Source organism: Ursus americanus, chromosome 34, assembly GCF_024610735.1.
Source record: "Ursus americanus isolate L20-20 chromosome 34, mUrsAme1.1.p, whole genome shotgun sequence".
Taxonomy (NCBI): domain Eukaryota; kingdom Metazoa; phylum Chordata; class Mammalia; order Carnivora; family Ursidae; genus Ursus; species Ursus americanus.
The window spans coordinates 15847070-15866816 of NC_142160.1; the positions used below are offsets into that span (position 1 = coordinate 15847070).

At 38.1% G+C, this 19747-nt stretch overlaps 1 protein-coding gene across 2 annotated transcripts in view; it reads right to left on the reverse strand.

Annotated features, from left to right (window-relative positions):
• Nucleotides 1-19464, reverse strand: part of CARNMT1 (carnosine N-methyltransferase 1) — a 38921-nt gene extending 19457 nt beyond the window's left edge. The window contains exons 1-3 of one of the 2 annotated variants that reach the window (XM_045781062.2): nt 18986-19464; nt 11577-11772; nt 10581-10744 (exon numbers count right to left, since the gene is read on the reverse strand). In XM_045781062.2, the coding sequence (XP_045637018.1) occupies nt 10581-10744; nt 11577-11772; nt 18986-19221 (596 nt within the window). In that variant the 5' untranslated portion in view covers nt 19222-19464. Of the gene's footprint in view, nt 1-10580; nt 10745-11576; nt 11773-18401; nt 18938-18985 lie in introns of those variants that run through there. The other variant, XM_087858928.1, reaches the window with a different exon arrangement.
• Between the last annotated feature and the right edge of the window lie 283 nt (nt 19465-19747).

Here is a 19747-nt window from a genome sequence, read left to right on the forward strand (position 1 = left end):
ATCTGAAATAAATATTTGTCTTTCGTCTAAGAGGGTTTTCAGGATGAGGGATAAATCTAAATTTTCAGTCTCTACTCTTGCATTATTTGGCAGTCTACATTTCCTCCATTTTCTCTTTTTAAATGGTTTCTCTTAGCCAAAAGAATCCTTTCACAAATTACGATTTATATTCTTTAATATAAGTAGAAAAAAATACTTCTTTAAAGCTTACTATATATTTTCCTAATGTCCAACTATAAGAAAGAAAAACTATATTCAACTGGTCAATAGTATATCTGTATTCTTGGGGAGTGAAATGAAAAGACACTATAGATTTTTCTCCCACATGCCAAGTATCAGTTCATTTTCTTCTAAAATGGGATGGGCTAATGAAATTAAGATATAAAAATACAGTCCAACAGTTTTCAGGATTCACAAGAGAATATGGGTCCACATGGTTGTGATTTTTCATTTCAGGCAGGACTCAAACTTAAGCATCTCTTTCCTTAGCAACCATAAACTTTATAGCACAAAATTCTTAAATTCAAACGATAACATCATTAGTCACTTCAAAAACTGAAACTCTCAATACATACGGTTCAGACCACCAAAATGAAAAGTTACTGTGCTTATGTTCATATTTGAGAAAAAGGTTTAAATTTTGAGCTCATACTTCAAGAAAAGTTATATTGCTAATTTCAATGAACAACTGCTCACTGAAGTACAGTCCAAATCTATTTAAAACCAAAAGACTAGAGGCTAGTAACTACTGAAAATGGTTGGCTTTCAGCACAATTAAAACAGCATTTCCTTAATTAACAAACAGACCTCAATACAGATGTCAATCTATGGCTTCAAAGCTGCTTGTGCTTGCAAACTCAAGCATTTAAAAACTCTAAATAGGGGCACATGGGTGCCCCTATCTCAGGGTTGTGAGTTCAAGCCCCACACTGGGCGTGGAGCCTACTTAACAAACATAAAAAGTAAAATAAATAAAAACTCTAAACAGAGACAAATTGGACAAATTAATAGGACAAGTGTGTTTTCATAGGAAAAAAATATTTTAATGCTCACAGGTACAGTTAATTCTACGCATATTTAAGTATACTTTCTTTTATAGACAGCTCATTTAGAAAAAGACAGCAAATTCCCATGTGCTTACCGTGGCATAAACAGGATCCTGGAAATTTATCTGAGACCCAAAGTTGACCAGGATTTACCTAAGAATCAACCTGGATACTGAAGGACTGTAATTAATGTCCCTTTTTCCGGACTAGGGGTTTATTTCTTTATGGCAAAATTATGACTTTAACATGGATATGGACTTAACTGTTTTATTAGCTTTATTTTTTAAGGTTTTTGATAGCTCATCTTATCAACTATAAGGAAACCAATCTAGATTAAAAAGCAAAACAAATGACATAAGAAGAGACAATGGAATTTCTGCATTAGGTCCAAGAATGGCACAAAAAAAAAAGTTTGACAGGTATCTTGGCACTCTTCATTTAAAGTTTATCTGCCTATCTACTCTTATAATATTGATTATTTTCAAGGACGGGGAATGGGTGGCTGGGTAACAGTTATAGGAAAGAGACTTTAAATCTTGTGAAGTTTAAAAAAATTTTAACTCTGTGATATGTTTTACCTAATCAAAAAAATTGATTATTCTTTAATTTTAAAATAACCTATCAGATTAAGAGTTAATTCATTCTTTCCTTACCAGTCCATATTCTATATGTTGTAGAAATAATGATAATAAAACAGTAGATAGAGAACAGTAAAATAATACTCTGTGTCAGTTCACTAAGTACCTTTAACAATAGCATGCATGCCCCTTGATATAGCGGACATTGTTATGCTGTTTGGACACCACGGTAAATACATGATTCAATGATCATGATTCAACGAATATGAAAAAAGTCATGTTGAAAGTGCTAGAAATGATGCTAACATAAGCATTTAGCATTCAGCCTTCCAAATAGACGCAAACTTTGGTATATTCTAATTGCAATGTCTTACTGCATAACCTACTTTTCAAAAACAGAAATATTTTTAATTTTGAGAAAGACCTGGACTTTATGTTTATAGAATCTATTCAATTATTATCTATTATTTTAGAGCAGAGCACTGAATATATACATTGACAGAGAGTACCAACTAGAAGATTTAAGAATATAACATCCTACAATATATCAATGTTTAAGGAAGTCCATAATAACTATATCAAAATTCTAGCAGTTGTAGAATATTTAATGTATGACTATTGATAAGAATTAAAAAAAAAAAGAACCTATAGCATTTATTAAAGTACACAAAGGTAGCCTTTAAAAACTGTGTGATTTTTAGCTTTTTATTCCAACTAAAGCCTACAGTTTTCAAAATAAGCATTACTGAGGAAGACTTCATGTCTTAAAGAAAAATTAAAAGCATATTTCAACATTGCCACATCAATCTTCCATCGTTAAAGAGGCAAAGACGTCTCCCAACAAAGTCCTGCCCAGATAGTTTTAGAGGTAAATTCTATTAAATATTTAATGACAAATGAACTCCAATTCTTTTCAAACTCCCAAAAAATTAAAGAACACTTCCTGTAACTCATTCTATGAGGCCAACATTATTGATACCAAAATCTGTTAACATCACAGGAAAAGAAAATTCACAAGAATTCTCACAAAAAAAAGAGAACAGATCAATAATACCCTTTTTACGGATGTAACAGCCCTCAATGAAATATTAGCAAATTGAACCCAAGAACATATTAAAAGGATTATTCACCATGACCAAAAGGAATTTATGTAAGGAATACAAGAGTGGTTCAACATAAGAAAATCAATCAATGTAATATATCACAGAACAAAGGAAAGAAACATGATCTTTTAAATTGACACAGAAAAGACATTTAATAAAATGCAACACTCTTTCTTGATAAAAATACTCAGGATACTAGGAACACAGGGAAAATTCCTTAATATGATAAGGGGTATTTATGAAAAACCTACAGCTAACATCATACTCAATGGTGAAAGAATGAAAGTTTTCCCTCTAAGACCCAGAACATGATTAGGATGCCCCCTTTCACCCACCGCTGCTATTCAACACTGTACAAGTTCTGACCAGAGCTATTCAAGGGGAAAGGAAGAGGTAAAAACCATCTCTATCTGCAGATGCTCTGAATCTGTATGCAGAAAATTGCAAAGAATCCACAAGAAAGCTCCTCCAGCTAATAAATTAAGCAAAGTTGCAGGGTTACACAATCAACACATAAAAATTAGCTGTGTTTCTATACATCAGCAATGAATAATCCAAAAGGAAATTAAGAAAGCAATTCCATTTACAATAACATCTAAAAGAACTGAACACTTAAGGAATAAATCTAACCAAGGTCAAGAAAGACTTATACACTGAAAACTACAAAACAGTGCTGAAAGAAATTAAAGAAGATCTAAATAACAGACATTCTATGTTCATGGATAGGAAGATTTAACATTGTTAAGATGTCAATACTATCCAAACCAATCTACGTATTTAACACAATTCCTAACAAAACTACAATAGCCTTTTTTGCAAAAATGAAAAAGCTGATTCTGAAATTCATATGGAATTGCAAGGGGCCCCAAATAGCCAAAACTATCTTGAAAAAGAATAAACTGAAGGACTTCCACTTCTTGACTTCAAAACTTACAAAGCTACAGAAATTAAAATACTATGGAATTGCCATAAGGGCCAGTGTATAGACCAGTAGAACAGAGAAACCAGAAATAAACCCTCACATGTACAGTCAATTGATTTTCAACAATAGTACCAAGACAATTCAATGGGGAAAGGACAGCCTTTTAACAAATGGTACTGGGAAAACCAGATATACATATGTAAAAAAATGAAGTTAGACCCTTACCTTACACCACATACAAAATGAACTCAAAATGGACCAAAGATCTAAACTTAACAATTAACACTATAAAACTCTCAGAAGAAAGTGTTGGAGAAAATCTTCATGACACTGGATTTGGCCATGATTTCATAAACATGACATGAAAAGCATTAGCACCAAAAGAAAAAATAGATAAATTGGACTTCACCAAAATTATACAATTTTGTACATCAATGGATGTCAAGAAAGTGAAAAGACAACCTACAGAAATGGAGACAATATCTGCAAATCATATATCCAACAAAGAATCAATACATGCAAAAAAAAAGGGGGGGGGTCAAAGATCACAAAGACCACACAATTTCATCTCTGACAAATCATCTTCAACCCAAACATAATAAAGACTACAAAAAGCATGAAGAAAAGAGTCAGTGTTATAAAAAGTTAGAACCCCAAGCATACTGTATCCTCACTGATAAAACTGGGAATACGAAATTCATTAACAAGTCTGTGGACACTAAAAATGTAAATTAAAAGCTTCTCAAATGAGTACTATATATGTCAAGCATTTCCAGTAGTTGAAGTAATCGAAATGTGCCTAGCTTTAAAGCCTATGAATAAACTTCTTTCTAGAAAAACATGTCATTAGAAAACCTCCTAAATGATATCTTTTTAAAAAGTCAGTGAATTATTACTTATATAACTTCCGAATCTTGTACATTAGATATCTGGATGTGTAGAAACTGCCTTGGAAGCACTGGTCTTTTTTTTTTTTTTTTTTTTGTGATAACATGGCTGGAATAATAATTTCACCTGGGCTTCCAATGTTACTCACTTACTGAGTTATTTCTGGGTCTCAGACCCAGAACACTGTAAATCTGATTGAAGAAATATTTATAGAATTGAAAAACCAGTAAAGTGTCACAACTGTCATCAACGATGGAATGAAAATAATGAAAGCTTTAGGTGATACAGGAATCACAAGTCTATAATTAATCTATTATCCCCTCAACTGTGTGTTCAGCAGGTAACTATAGCACAGCATGTCAAAAATGTACTGGCCACAAGGAGAAAAACAGTGGGTGATTTTCACGGCACCCAGCTACAGACAATCTACACTGCACACCCATGTAGAGATCCAAACCCGGTGGGTTAGCAGCCATTACCTGTTAAAAGCCAACTAAGAGCCCCAATCCTATCCTTTACAGATGACAATTCCAATACACCAATGGTTTCCTGTGGACACAGTTCATGTACTGCTGAAAAAGTAACTATATTTTCATGGCTGAGAGTCTGAGTGTTTCTTAATATTGCAAAGATCTTCCTATTAATCTATTGCAGGAAAGATACTAAAATCAATGTACATGAAGTAAAAGGTGAGATGCAGATGAAAACTTAGAAACTATTTCATTTTCTAGAAAGCGAAAATTGTTACATTGCCACTAAGGGTATTACAGACAATTTTTTCTTAAGTGATTGAAGCAGCTAATACATGTAATAATATTAAAAATTAAAAACACAATAACCCCCCCATGCTCACAGCTTGCAGAAGGGGAATGCCTTTTTTCTAGTTGTCAATATTATTTACTTCAGTTTCTACTATTCTTTTACATACATCATCTGGCATTCAACAAAAAATGAGACATGCAAACCAAAAAGAAAATGTAACCCATTGTTATGAGAGGAGACCATCATCAAAATTGACCCACAAATAGCACATATGTTGGAATTATCAGACAGGGATTTAAAACTAACCATAAAAAATACATTAAAGCATCAAGTTGAAAAGATAGATCATATGTACAAATAGGAAATGTGAGCACAGAGAGAACACACACATGGAAATATATGTCTATATGGAAGTACTAGACTTTTTTTTTTTTTTTTAATTCGGTATCAGAGTTCAGTTTTTCAGTGAGTTTCTCAACAGACTGGCATAGTACACAATCAGCAAAATTCAAGTAAGGTCAATAGAAATTATCCAAACTAAGGGGCGCCTGGGTGGCACAGAGGTTAAGTGTCTGCCTTCAGCTCAGGGCGTGATCCCAGCATTATGGGATCGAGCCCCACATCAGGCTCCTCCGCTATGAGCCTGCTTCTTCCTCTCCCACTCCCCCTGCTTGTGTTCCCTCTCTCGCTGGCTGTCTCTGTCAAATAAATAAACAAAATCTTAAAAAAAAAAAAAAAAAAAGAAATTATCCAAACTAAAATATAAAGAGTTAGTGAGAAAAGAGTCATCTGACACCTGAGAGACAATGTGAAGCAGTTTCATATACAACCAACTCAAGTCCCAGAAGGAAAAAAAAATAAGAGCAAACAAGCTTTGATTTGTTGATAGATATCTACCCAAACCCTCCAAAGCAAAACAAACACCAAGCAGGATAAACTCAAAGAAAAGCACATCTAGGCACCTCAGAGTCAAACTGCTGACAAACAGAGCTTGAGGGGTAGGGTAAGGAGAATGGGGAGTAACGACTTAATGGGTATGGTATTTATTTCAGGTCCATGAAAATGTTTTCAACTCTGTAGAGATGATGGGTATACAATACTGTGGATATACTAAATACCATCAAACTGTTTACTTTAAAACCATCACTTTTGCTATATGCATTTCACCTCAACTTTATAATTTTTTCAAAAAGATTTTATTTATTTGTCAGAGAGAGAAAAAGCAAACGAGCTCACACAAGCAGGGGGAGCGGCAGGCAGAGGGAGAAGCAGGCTCCCCGCCAAGCAGGGAGCCCAATGAGGGACTCGATCCTAGGACCCTGGATCATGACCTGAGCTGAAGGCAGATGCCTAACTGACCGAGCCACCCAGGTGTCCCTCACCTCAACTTTTTTAAATGAGAGGAAAAACATGAATATATATTTCTCAAAACAAGGTATAAAATGGCCCTTAAACTTATGAAGATATTCAATTTCATTCATAATAAGAGAAATGCAAATGAGAAGTAGGCCAAGATATGCTTCTCCACCCATTAGATTGGCAAAAGTTCAAAAGCTTGGTAGTACAATGTTTGGCAAGGCTGTGAGTAAACAAGCACTTTCACACATCGCGGGCAAGAAGGCAAAACAGTACGACCCTTATAGGCACATGTGGCAATAACTGGCAAGAGACCCTAAAGCGGCCCCACCTACCGGTGTTCACACCTTTTTATAATCCCCTCCCTTTAGTGTGCAGAGGGATCTATGACTTGCTTCTAACCAACAGTCACGCCTGTGATAACATCACATTATAAAAGACTCCACTGAAAGCCTACTTGCTCTGAAGACTCTCCTTGCCCACTTGACGAAGTAAGTGATTATTTGGGGAAAGCTCATAAGACAAGGAACTGCAACTGGCCTCTCGGAGCTAAGGCAGGTGTCCAAGGCAGTTAACAAAAAGCCAGGGCCCTCAGTCCTATAAACATAATGAAATCAATTCTGCCAACAACATGAGTGACTTTAGAAGCAGGCATTTCCACAGTCAAGCCTCCAGATGAGAACAAAGCCCAGTAGACATCTGCATTGCAACCTTGTAAGATCCGACAGAGGATGCAATTATGCTATACCCAGACTTCTGACCCACAGATACTGTGAAGTAATAAATGTATGCTGTTTTAAGCAGTTAAATTTGTGGTAATCTGTTGCACGCAACAGGTAGCTAACACACTTAACCACACTACATATGAATTTACCTTTCAAAATCAGCAATCCCATGTCTAAGAATTTACACTAAAGATATACTTCCAAAGGTACAAAAATACTCATGCATATGGTTATTAATTGTAACATAATTTATAATCGTTAAGATACTGCCAACTACTTAAAAAACCAAATACGGGAGATTGGCTGAAGTACTCTACAGCTGTAAAAAAGGCTGAAGAGGATCTCCATGAACTGACATGTAGCTATTTCTAAGATATACTGTTAAGAGAAAAAAGCAGAGTACAACATAAAATACACAAGCTGCTACGTTTTGTATATGAAACAAAAGGAGGTAATTAAGAAGAAAAAACCTGTATCTGCTTACATAAGAAACAAAAAATAAAAACAAGAAGGATAAACAAGAAATTAATGATACTGATTACCTACATGGGGTGTGGGATTGAGAATGAGGAGCTGAGATGGGCTATCAAAGGAATAGGGAAGGGAATAACACTTTTTCTGAATATCACAAGTTGATAACGGATAGCCCACAAACCAAAAAATAAATATAAATCAACAGGGATGGGTTTGGGGGCAAGACAGAACCCTAAAAACTGAAAGCAACCAGAAACAAACCTCGATATACTGAATTTCAAATAAAAAAAAAAAACCACACCGAGGATAGGGGATCGAAGCCAAGCTAACTTGAGCAACTTGTGAAGAATATTTTTATGAATACCCTTCGTTTAGGGGAAAAAATAGTTGCTAGCAAATTCTAAACTCACGCTGGTAGTTTGTTTTTCATAGTGGTATGGAGGTAGTAATTCTGAAACCATTATGTGAGTACTGTAGGACTGAGTGAATGAGTAAATGTATTGATGTTGCCAGAAGCCAGGTTCTTACTGCAGAAAAAGGCTGACAGATATAGAGAACAGGGGAAGCCAAGAAGGAAACTTTTGGGGTTGGGTTGGATTGGAATTGAAGGGATCAGTATGAACAAATGCTAGGGTGTGTGTGTGTGTGTGTGTGTGTGTGTTCCACTGAAAGGCTCAAAAGCTGTAACATCTCAGTAACAATGAGCATGTCTAGTGCCAGATCTTGGTTTCTACATACCATTCCACATTAAAGGAACCAGGGCCTTGAAAAATATCCAATTTCAGGACTAAAGTAGGGAAGATACATGATGGGACTGAAATATCTTGTTGTGCCAGAAAATAAGGACGTGCTCAAAAAGAATTGGGCCACGTGAAAGGACACAGGGGTCAACTTGAAGGGACTCATGCTGGATAAATCTGAGGCAACAATGACAACAAAAAACCAATGGTAATGGATCATAACCCACTGAATAAAATAGGAACCATTAGACCTTCCAGGTAATAGTTTATAGATACGGTAGAATGCTGACTGAATAACTGTAAAGTTAGAAAATCACCATTCCATAACCAGCATAGGACAGACCAGTTCATGCAAGAATCATCAATGGCTAATAATTCTAAGGCAGAGAAAGTCTGAGCAGGACCAGGATATTAATTGTATGGTCTCAAAGTGTCTCTTCAGAAATTGTTTATTAGTTGCAAGAGGAGAAACAGTAAGTACACAATGGAGAAACTAAGTGACATTCTGAATGGCTAATCAAAATTAAAATTGTCAATGAGGGGCTAACACACACTGTAGGACTCTGAATGTGATATCCTGAGAACAATCAATTACGTATCAATTACGTATTATTTTGAAAAGGGGCATATGATCCAGATCCAATCATGAAGAAACTACAGATAATCTCAAACTGAGGAATATATAAAATAATTTCCTTGTATTCTCCAAAAACACCAACATCATGACTCAAAGAAAGGCCAAGAACTGTTCCAGATTAAAGACCAAGACGTTATAATGAAATGTAATATAATATCCAGGGCTGGATTCTAGACTGGATAGAGAAGTGTTATAAAGAACATTTTCAGGATAATTTTATAAAACTTGAATACAGACTGTAGATTAGAAAACAGTATTCTATGTTAAATTTTCTCAATCTGATAACTGCACTGTGTTCATGGAGGGGAATATCCTTATTCTTAAGAAATGAACTCTGAAGTATTAAGAGGTTAAAAAATGATATATACTGGGGCGCCTGGGTGGCACAGCAGTTAAGCGTCTGCCTTCGGCTCAGGGCGTGATCCCGGCGTTATGGGATCAAGTCCCACATCAGGCTCCTCCGCTATGAGCCTGCTTCTTCCTCTCCCACTCCCCCTGCTTGTGTTCCCTCTCTCGCTGGCTGTCTCTATCTCTGTCAAATAAATAAAATCTTTAAAAAAAAAATGATATATACAAACTGATCTCTCACATGGTTTAAATGATAATTGTGCATATATGTGGTTTTAGACATAATCACATAAAGCAGGAGAAGGAGGGAGGGAAACAGGAAGAAGAAAGAATAAAATGTAAAATGTCAAGAACTGGTAATTAGGTAGAGTGTATGAGCAGTATAAAATGCATGCAACTTATCTTGGAATTATTTTGAAGTTGAGATTCTCAAAATAACACATACACTAGTATTTTCAAAAATACAGTAATTATACTTGCTCCTAGATCTTATTTAATGTGATACAGGATACAAAGCATGTTACAGCACAAATTTGCTTTTTAAGTAGTTTGATAACTATTCTTCAAAACTGGTTTCTTTGCGATCTTATGCATTTTATTTTATTCATTTATAAATGTTATTCTGAAAAATGGACTGCTTAGGCTTTTCATGGCACAAAAAAGAATCTCTGCTCTAAGCTGCAGATCCCTCATCTACTTACAAGTTTGTCATAATGAGGAAAATGCAAAGTCTGCAGCTTTTTGCATTGCCATTAGCAAATTATAAAAGAAAACATCATTGATAATGAACATTCAATCTAACCTTAGTAATTCCAGATGGAGTGATTTCCCTTAAGCACTAGAGCAAAGAGTATTCAAAATATTAACTGCAACCTCACATAAAGCATCTACGAACACATACAACACCACACACCCATATGTGGAAAATGTGAAGTTTCTTATAGAGAAACTTAGTGCTTACATAGCTTAAAGAAATTGGTTAAAAATAAGATACTATTTACCATCTTTCTTTCGGAAAATTTTTTAAAATTTCTTTAATGATTGGTTGGTAGCAGGCTTCCCTCTCTGCTTTCCCAGTTTCACTCCAGTCTCTCACAAATTGTTTCAGTGTAGATTTTAATTTATCCATGTCAAATGTAGATGCTGGCATAATCTTTCCATTCCCCTGTTTAAAAAACAGAAATCAATTAGCTTCTGACCAAGGAATCAATCTTGAATATGGTCAAACGGACGTGCTACTAAGGGGCTATATGGATGGTGTAGTGGATAAATCACTAGCCTCTCACCTCAACCGGGGTTCAAGTGCAGCTTGAGATCCTACATGAAAAAAGTTTGGTGGTCTCACTTCTACCCTCAATAGATTTAAGGTCCATTAATCATGAAACCACCATATAATTAAGCAGTCTTTACTCAGGAGAGGACCAGAACTGAGCTGCTATGGAGACGGACATCTTCTCTCTCTAAGAGAGGGAAGAGAGTCCCTCCAGGTCATTGATGGGGCAGCATGGAGAGGCTCACACTGGAGTGGCCCAACTGTATCTATCCTGTGGATACAAAAAGAGGACTTCAGTTTCTATTACTGCCAGTCCCTTGAGATTTATAAGTGAAAATCATTTCTTAAAGTAAAAGATAAATATCAATAGATACAAGATACTGAAAATGAATTTAGCAAGGGAAATTAATTTTACACAGCTAGTAAAGTTGGTTATAAAAATTAAAGTCACTAACTCTATAGGCTGGAACAGTCAGAACATTATGTGAAACATACAGCAATATGCCAACAATTATCTTACTATTTTTAGAAAAAAAATCTGTGGACAAATCCAGTTTCTGGCATACTATTCTATTAAGCCTAATCAAATGCCTGAACATGTAAGTGAAAACACTGAGTAGAGCAAATGGCCCATGCAAAATATAAAAATGAAATTCAGAAAGATAAAGACCTCAAAATACAAAGGTTAAACCCTAAAATAAAAATAGAACAAACTTTCACATACATCTTCTCCATATTCTTTATTTTCAAACATATGTATGCAATCATTCACAATGGTCAGTAGTATTTCTTGATTATGATCAATGCATTTCCGAATCTTGTCCAAGTGAAGAAGAAACTGCGGAAGTAGTTTCTGTTGATTATCTGGAAGTGATCGAAATTGTCTTTCTGTTCGGTTCACTCGCTCATGCATACTGGTGCTAAAACATAAAAGGTGTTTTTTAAATTGGCAAAAGAATTCTCACCAGGTCCAATCTTATTTTAAGGTTGTCTTTCTGTACAGTTATTCCTTTATCATGTTGAGATACTGTCCTGTGATTTACAATCTTTGGTTTCTTAAAGGATATCAACTTAGAAAGTTTTACGTTTTCACCTTATTACAAATTCTCTAAGCAACCAAACAAAAGACAAATAGTTTATAACTAGCGAAGTAAACATTTGCACCAACTAGGAGGGAAAAAGGAAACATAAAGAGGATTAATGTACAATTAGTTTATTTTTATGATTTTAATTTCCAAACTTAAAATTTTCAGCAAACTAGACGAATACTTTAAATTTCTCCATCAAGTAGAATACTGCTGTGAAGTTACTTAAGAATATACAAAATGTGTTCTGAAATTAACTAAGAACCAACCAAGCTGAATTAAAAAAAAAAAAAAAAACCACAAAGGATCTTATGTACTACAAAAGTAGTAAACAGAGGAAAAAATTGAAATTCTATAGCATTTTACATGATATTATTCACAATTTGCATTCCAGAAGTTTCCAGATAACTCTAAAGGTCACTTTGGGGATTACCTATTTATAAAACTGAAAATGAACAAAAAACCCCATCATTTTTAAAAGCTGATTATTACATTTGCAATGACTGCCATTTTACATCAATCAGATGGGCAAAATCTAAAAGCTTGACTACAGGAAATATTCCAAAAATATGGAATAACTGGAATATATATACATACTGATTGATGAGAGGTGCATAAATTAGTACAACCACTTTGGGAAATAATTTAGCATTACCCAGTAAAGCTTAATATGCACACTCCCTAGCAATTACAGTCCTAGACACATACTCAAGAAACTCTTGTAAATGGGCACCATGAAACATAAACTAGCTTCTTATTAGCACTGTTATATATAACAAACAAGAAATCTGCAAACAACCTAGTGGTCCATCACCAATAAAATGAACGAAGTACAGTAAAATCATACAATGGAATGCAATTCCATAAACTACAACTATACACAATATGGATAAAACTCATGAATGTAAATATTTGTTGAAAAAAGCAAGTTGCAGAAAAATACAGAATGTACAATTCCATCTTATATAAAAATAATATATTACAGGGACTGAACACATGTAAAAAAACTACAAAGAAAGCAAGGAAATGAAAATTCAAGTTAGTTATGTTCTTTGAGGGGAAAGAAGTTTTTTTTAAGCCAGGCGTTAAGTGCATGGGCATTCACTGTATCATTCTTTACATTTTATATATACAAACAAATAAATGTTTGTTTTCTTCTCAATGTTCTTTGGCATTTACTCCATACTAAATAAAAATGAAAAACACTTTTTCATTTGGTTGCCCGAATCTTTCTATTCATCCAAATAATCGTCTCGTTTTTATGCCAAATTACTGATCTCTGGATAGCAATAAAGAAGTTCTGAAGAAGCTCTTGAGTAAAGCAGTAACCTGACCAGGTATTTAGAAGCTTGTGCGTGGTGGTTGTGGCGGTCAGGGGCGAAGGGGGAATGGCAGGGTAACGTGGAAAGATTAAGTTGGCAGAGGCTACCCTGATGCTTGCTGTTGTCCCCCTAGAGACAAAAATAATAGTGAGCTGTGGAGTCGAACAGATCTGGATTGAAATTATGCGACCCTTGGCCAGTTACTTCCTTTCTCTGTATCCCAATTGTCTCACATACAAAACAAGGTACTACGTAATAACAACAGTGACAATGATGATTATAGAAGCTATCACTTACTGAGATTTAAATAAAAGCCAGGCCCTACACCAAGTCACTGAACATGGATTACTCTGAAAAATCTCCATAAAACCCCACGAGGTTAGGTACTATTATGTTCCTCTGGCAACGCAATGGGATTTCACTGAAAATGTTAACAAAGTAATGCACACAAATCACTTAGCCCAGGGCCTGAAACACAGCTCAAATACGGTAGGTATACCTCATTTATATAACTAGTATGTTCACAGTGAAAATACAAAAAATGTAGAGAATTAGAAGTACTCCAGGAAAAAAAAGCTACTAATAATCCCTCTTCTAAAGGCAATCACTTCTAACTTTTTGGCATATTTCTCCTTGCTGTTGTTAAGAAAAAGTCATTTAAGTGCCTCTCTAGTCAAAACGTGATACACAAAACAGCACATCACTTGGAGGTAACTAGAAATGAAGAATTTCACACCCCACCTAAGACCTACTGAAATGTAATCTGCCTTTTAACAAGATCTCCAAATGATTCCCATGCACATCAACTTTTTAGAAGCACTTGTAATTCTTCACCTTTGTCAAAGAATTTTCCCAGATCAGAAAAAAAATTTCTCTACTGACTATAGTGTAAATGACTATAATGACTGTTAACATCCCACCTATGCAACCAAAATTTTCTTAGTTATTTCTCAAACACTGGGCATCTAGATACTTTCACTTGTTTATATGACAAACTTTCTGTGTTCTAAATCTGTCTGTATTTTAGAAAAAAAAATACTACGAATTCCCAAAAGAAGAATTATCAAGTTAGAAAGGGTAAGTATTGGGGCGCCTGGGTGGCTCAGTTGGTTAAGCATCTGACTCTTGGTTTCAGTTCAGGTCATGATCTCACGGGTCATGGGATCGAGCCCCAGAGTGGGCTCCACGCTCAGTGGGGAGTCTGCTTCCCTCCCTTTCTCTCTTCCCCTGCCCCTCCTCCAGCTAGCTCTAACATAAATAAATCTTTTTTTTTTAAGATTTTATTTATTTATTTGACAGAGAGAGACAGCCAGTGAGAGAGGGAACACAGGCAGGGGAAGTGGGAGAGGAAGAAGCAGGCTCCCAGCAGAAGAGCCTGACATGGGGCTCGATCCCAGAACGCCGGGATCACGCCCCGGGCCGAAGGCAGATGCTTAACAACTGAGCCACCCAGGCACCCCTAAAATAAATAAATCTTAAAAAAAAAAAAAAAGGATAAGTATTTTTAACGTTCTTGATACAAACTGATTTTCAGAAGGATTGTACCAATTTACAATCCCATAAAATAGAGTAGGACACTAAAGGAACTATTTAAAGTGACCATAATGTGTTACGCAAACAGCAGAGCTGTGAAGGGTACAACTCAGGGTCAATTGGTTAAATAGTCTCACAGTACTTCGTTTCTAGTATTCTTGGGCACTGGATGCCCCACAACCTCCCTCTCAGCATCCCTCAAAATTCAACATATCGAAACTGAACTTAGCACATGATCATCACCCCCCAAAAACACCCTGCACTTCTTCCCATATGGCTGACACTGACGAATGGTACGCCATACATCCACTCTAGTCAGAAGCAAATGAGTCATCCTAAAATGCCTCTTCTCACAGACCCCACAACCACAACTCCAGATCCTTTCGATTCTACTTCATAAACTCTCTGCAAATCACTACCTCTCCCAGGCCCTCATTAGGTCTCTCAAAAGATTCCTAAGAGGCCTGCTCCCTAGGAATGCTGTCCCCAGATGAAGTCTACCACTCCCAATGAATTCTTCTAAAACACAAGTCTTGTGTTTGTCCCAACTGAATCTCAGGATTCCAGCCTATGCAAATAACAATCAATAAATGTTCAGTTATATACCCACTAGGTGCTATTTTTCATTCTCCATGAGGACTACTTAACTTCCATGATTGCCGGGTAGTTGAGGTAAGTTATGGATTGGTCAGAAGAGCCCGCACCTGTTTACTGTCAATTACTGATACAGAAGTGATGTAACTACACAGAACAGGACGAGGCACAGCATATCTCTTAACCCTTGATTTGTTAATGGTCTGCAAAACTGTCCATAACATAGATCCACAGTGAGTCTCCTGAATAAGTGAGATCGTACTGAAGCTGACACAAGAGTCCAATCTTTACTATACTATTTTAAATGGGGCTAACTTCACTACTCTGGAAATGCTTACACTACCAATGTACTTTAAGGTGGGGGGGGCACACTATGACCCCCTGGCTATTGGGTCCATCTTATAAAGACTTTTGCTGGAACATAGCCATATGCATTTGTTCACATACTGCCTATGGTTGCTTCCACAAAGGGGCAGAGTTGAATAGCTATAACAGAGAATACCTAGCCCCTGACCTTAAAATATTCATTGCCCAGCCCTTTAAAGAATTTCCCAACGCCGCTTTAAAGGAATGTTTTACAACCTTCAGGCTCCCCTTGGTTCTGAACTTGGTCAGCAGCGAGAGGCCGAGAGGCCGTATCCTCTGGTGACTAAGGGGAGAAAATAGAGTGACCAGCTATATTTCAAGGGTATCTCTACCTTCAGCTCTCTCTAGAAGGCTGGTCTTGGCAGTGACCCCAACTCCTAAGTCTCCTCTCATCAGGGTGAGTCTGATACTGGGTCTGAGACAAGGACCAAGGTCACAGACCCATTCCTCTGCACCTGTTGAACTACTCTAGCATTCCACACAGGAAAAGTGTATCTTTTCGGAAGGGAAATGTCTCAATCCACTTTAAAAATGTATTAAAACACAAGGTTAACATTGTCTTACTAATATCACCACTTACTAATGCAGTGAACCACCCTGGACTTCAGGCCAGACTCTATCACAGTTTGATTGTGTAAGCCTGGGCAAGCTGTTCACCTCTTTATATTCCTGTTCCTTCACCTGTACAAAAGAACTCCACATCCCAACTTTTTAAATCTTACTTAACTGCTATTTCTAAAAGTAGGATGTTTCTGACAAGACCTTTAATTTTTCAACTGTAGTATCTTCTAATGTGAGTATCTTCATTCATAACAAGATTGATATTTTAGGGATAACAACTTTTTTTTGTTTTTTGCTTGTTTTACTATTCGCCTCAATGCGACAATCATTTTTGCCTTAATCGAAATATGTCATCTAAGCAAAACCTGTAGGAAACACAAAATTAGAAGCCACTGGAAAAATATTAAGTCATTTCTTGCCCTGAGACCTTTAATCTAAATCCCCAAATAACGACTAAAAAAACATTTAGCGGTGAAACTAAGCTCTCCAAAACTTAGAAGTACTTGCTAAAGGTTCAGAATAGGATTGTCCATCAGAACTTACTACAGTGATGGAAAGGCTTCCATCTGCACTGTCCAATATAGCAGACACCAGCCACGTGTGGCTGGTGAGACTGAGGAAATGAATCTTAAATTTTATTAACTTAAGCTTAAATTGAGCCAGATGCGATTAGTGACTACAGTATTGAACAGCGCAGGTCTAGATCACAGAATGTTGGAATGGAACAACCCGGTGTATTTTCTGCTACAAAATGCTTTCTATACCCCTAGTCCTTCCAGTGATGTTTTTAAAAGCATATTTTTAATACTATTTTCAGGCTATTAGAAGTGTTTCATCAAGAGTACATGCAAATAAAAAGGATTGTTCTAAAAAAATGAAATTACCCTCAATCCCACATTTAACTGCTACAGAGGGACTGGAGTATAGGAAACTGTATCACGACCATTAGAATATGCACACAAGCACTCTTCTACATTGCCATGCTTGAGCCCCACTCCCAGTCAACGGTCCCTGTCCGCTCACAAAAAGGCCCATTTGATACCTAATCTTAAATATCAATTTTAAATTAGTCTTAATATATTAGAACCAGCAGAGACACACATTTTAACTAATTGGGTCCACTATCTTTCCAGGACACACTCCAGTATCATTTTCTAGATTTTTCAATAGTAAAATGTACCAGACTTTTTTGTACCTACCTCTCCTAGCTATCTAAATCTAGGGTTAGTTGTTTCTCCTCCCTGTGTGACTGAAATACTTGCATCAAATTCAATTTTGTGGTTGTCTGCCTTCCTCCCTCTGTTGATACTAAATAAAATCCCCACACTAGTTAATTCCCTTTTGAGCTCCATAGGTAATGCAGCCCAGTTCCTACGCCTGGGTTGAATCAGATTGTTTCATCAAGATCTCTGCACTTCAAAAACTCCTGTTACAAAAATGCAACCAGATCCTAAATAACTTTAGTCTTTTATTAAGCAAGTTTCCAAATTCAAAATAGTAACAAACTGCTGACTTGTCACAAATTCACAAGCTATCTGGGAAGGACGAATGTATTTCTTTGCTACTACTTGTCTTATTTGTTAAAAATAGAGCTTCAACAACATATGCCAAGCACTGGTGACACAAAAATAAATAAGCCTCAGTCCCTGCCCTTGAAGAGGTCACAGTCAAGCAATTAAAAAAAAAAAAAAGTTTGCATAAATCACAGCAGGAGCCCATCTAAGGGAACAGTTTTGCTTGTGCAGGTCCTATCTCATTCCAACTGCAGACTTAGAACATAGCCGTCAGTGGACTCAACTCTCACGAATAAAAGTGCTCTATTTACCTGAAAATCTAAGTCCCTTTCAGAACTTGGAATTATAATTTTGTGACTACGCTATTTTAACATCTATCCAGAAAGAAGAAAAATGGAAGTTAGGGTGTTTGAAAGTCCTACCACTGTGCCCAGCCCATAGTGAGAATTCGATTCATATTTGCAGAATAAAAGATCATAAAAGCGGTTCTTTACTGCGCCTGCTCTCATTTCCCTCTTTAATAATTAGCAAATTTTAGAACATCCGGACCACCTCCGACCTTAATTTCACCCACCAGTTAAAGACATTGAGCGCCATCATTCACCACTAATGTGCCTGTACGTTCAAAGCGCCAAAGGGGTTGGGGTGGAAATCTTATACAGCTCTCACAAGAACTGGCAACAGTTTGGGGAAATTCGTCCTACGGCATCCCACGTGTAGGTGAACTTGGGTTCTCCGTGTGTTCAGTTCGGAGGACATCGACAACACATACAGATCATGCCCAGCACCGGACGACTTTACCACCATCATCTTCTATCTGCAATTGTTAACAGGACTTTTCCGGTCACCCCACCGGCCTCAAAGCCAAACCTTTAACGAGGGATGGAAGGCAAGAGAGCTAATCTGATCCTGAGGTTAGAAGACACGAGGCTGAGCAGCAGACGGCGCGGCAGACACGCGGCTGTGCAGGACCGGGAGGGGCTTAAGGTGGTACGAGGTGACTCAGGGGCCCGAAGGTCAGATCTGGCGGCCCGGTCCGGGCGCCCCGGAGGCGTGGCGGCCGAGGGCGAGCGCGGCGGGCGCCCCCGTTCCGGCGGGTCCGCCGCGACCGGCGGGCACCTCGATGGGTTGCGCCGGGGTCCGCCACGGGCTTCTTACCCGTAGTAGCGGAAGGCATTAATGATCTTCCAGAAGTGCTCGCGCTCGAGCCGCTCCTCCTCCTCCTCCGTGCTGCGCGCGGCCGCCGCCGCCGCCGAAACCGCCGCGGCCGAGGCCAAACGCCCGGCGGAGAACTGCACTTCCACCTCCTCGCTCCCGCCGCGGCCGCCGCCGCCTCCCCCGCAGCCCTCGGGCAGCTGAGAAGCTGGCGGCGGAGGGCGCCGCCGTCGCTGCATCGCCGCCGCGGCCCGAGGCCTGGCTCGCTTGCGTCTCGCCGCGACTGAGAGCGTGGTGGCGGCTGCTCGGCCTTCCTCTAGACGGCGCCCGCCGCGGACATGCCCCCAGCTCGCGGTGCGCTCCGCCCCCGCCGCCCTCAGGCCTCCATCCGCGCCGGGCTCCGCCAGGTCTTCAGAAGCGCCCGGCACGAGCGCGCATGCGCCTGCGAGGGTACGACGGAGAGCTGCTGCCGCCTGCGCTCATTTGCTGCCGGGCTTCGGCGACGGCGCGCTGCCGTAACGACGGCGAGCCCAATGGGCGGGGCGAAGGGTCAGGTGGGAGGAGCGAAGGAGATCCCTCGTGGGTTGGGGCTGGCACCTGCGAGAAGCCGCGTGGGTTGGGTTAAAGAGCCTGCGAGTGCTGGATTGTGGAACAGGCAGGTGAACTAAGTCTAAAGGAGGGAAAAGCAGAAAAAAGTTCAGCTTTGATGAGATTTTTATTAGGAATTTTTATTTAAGAAAATCTAGAGGGAAGGTCTTGCGTTCA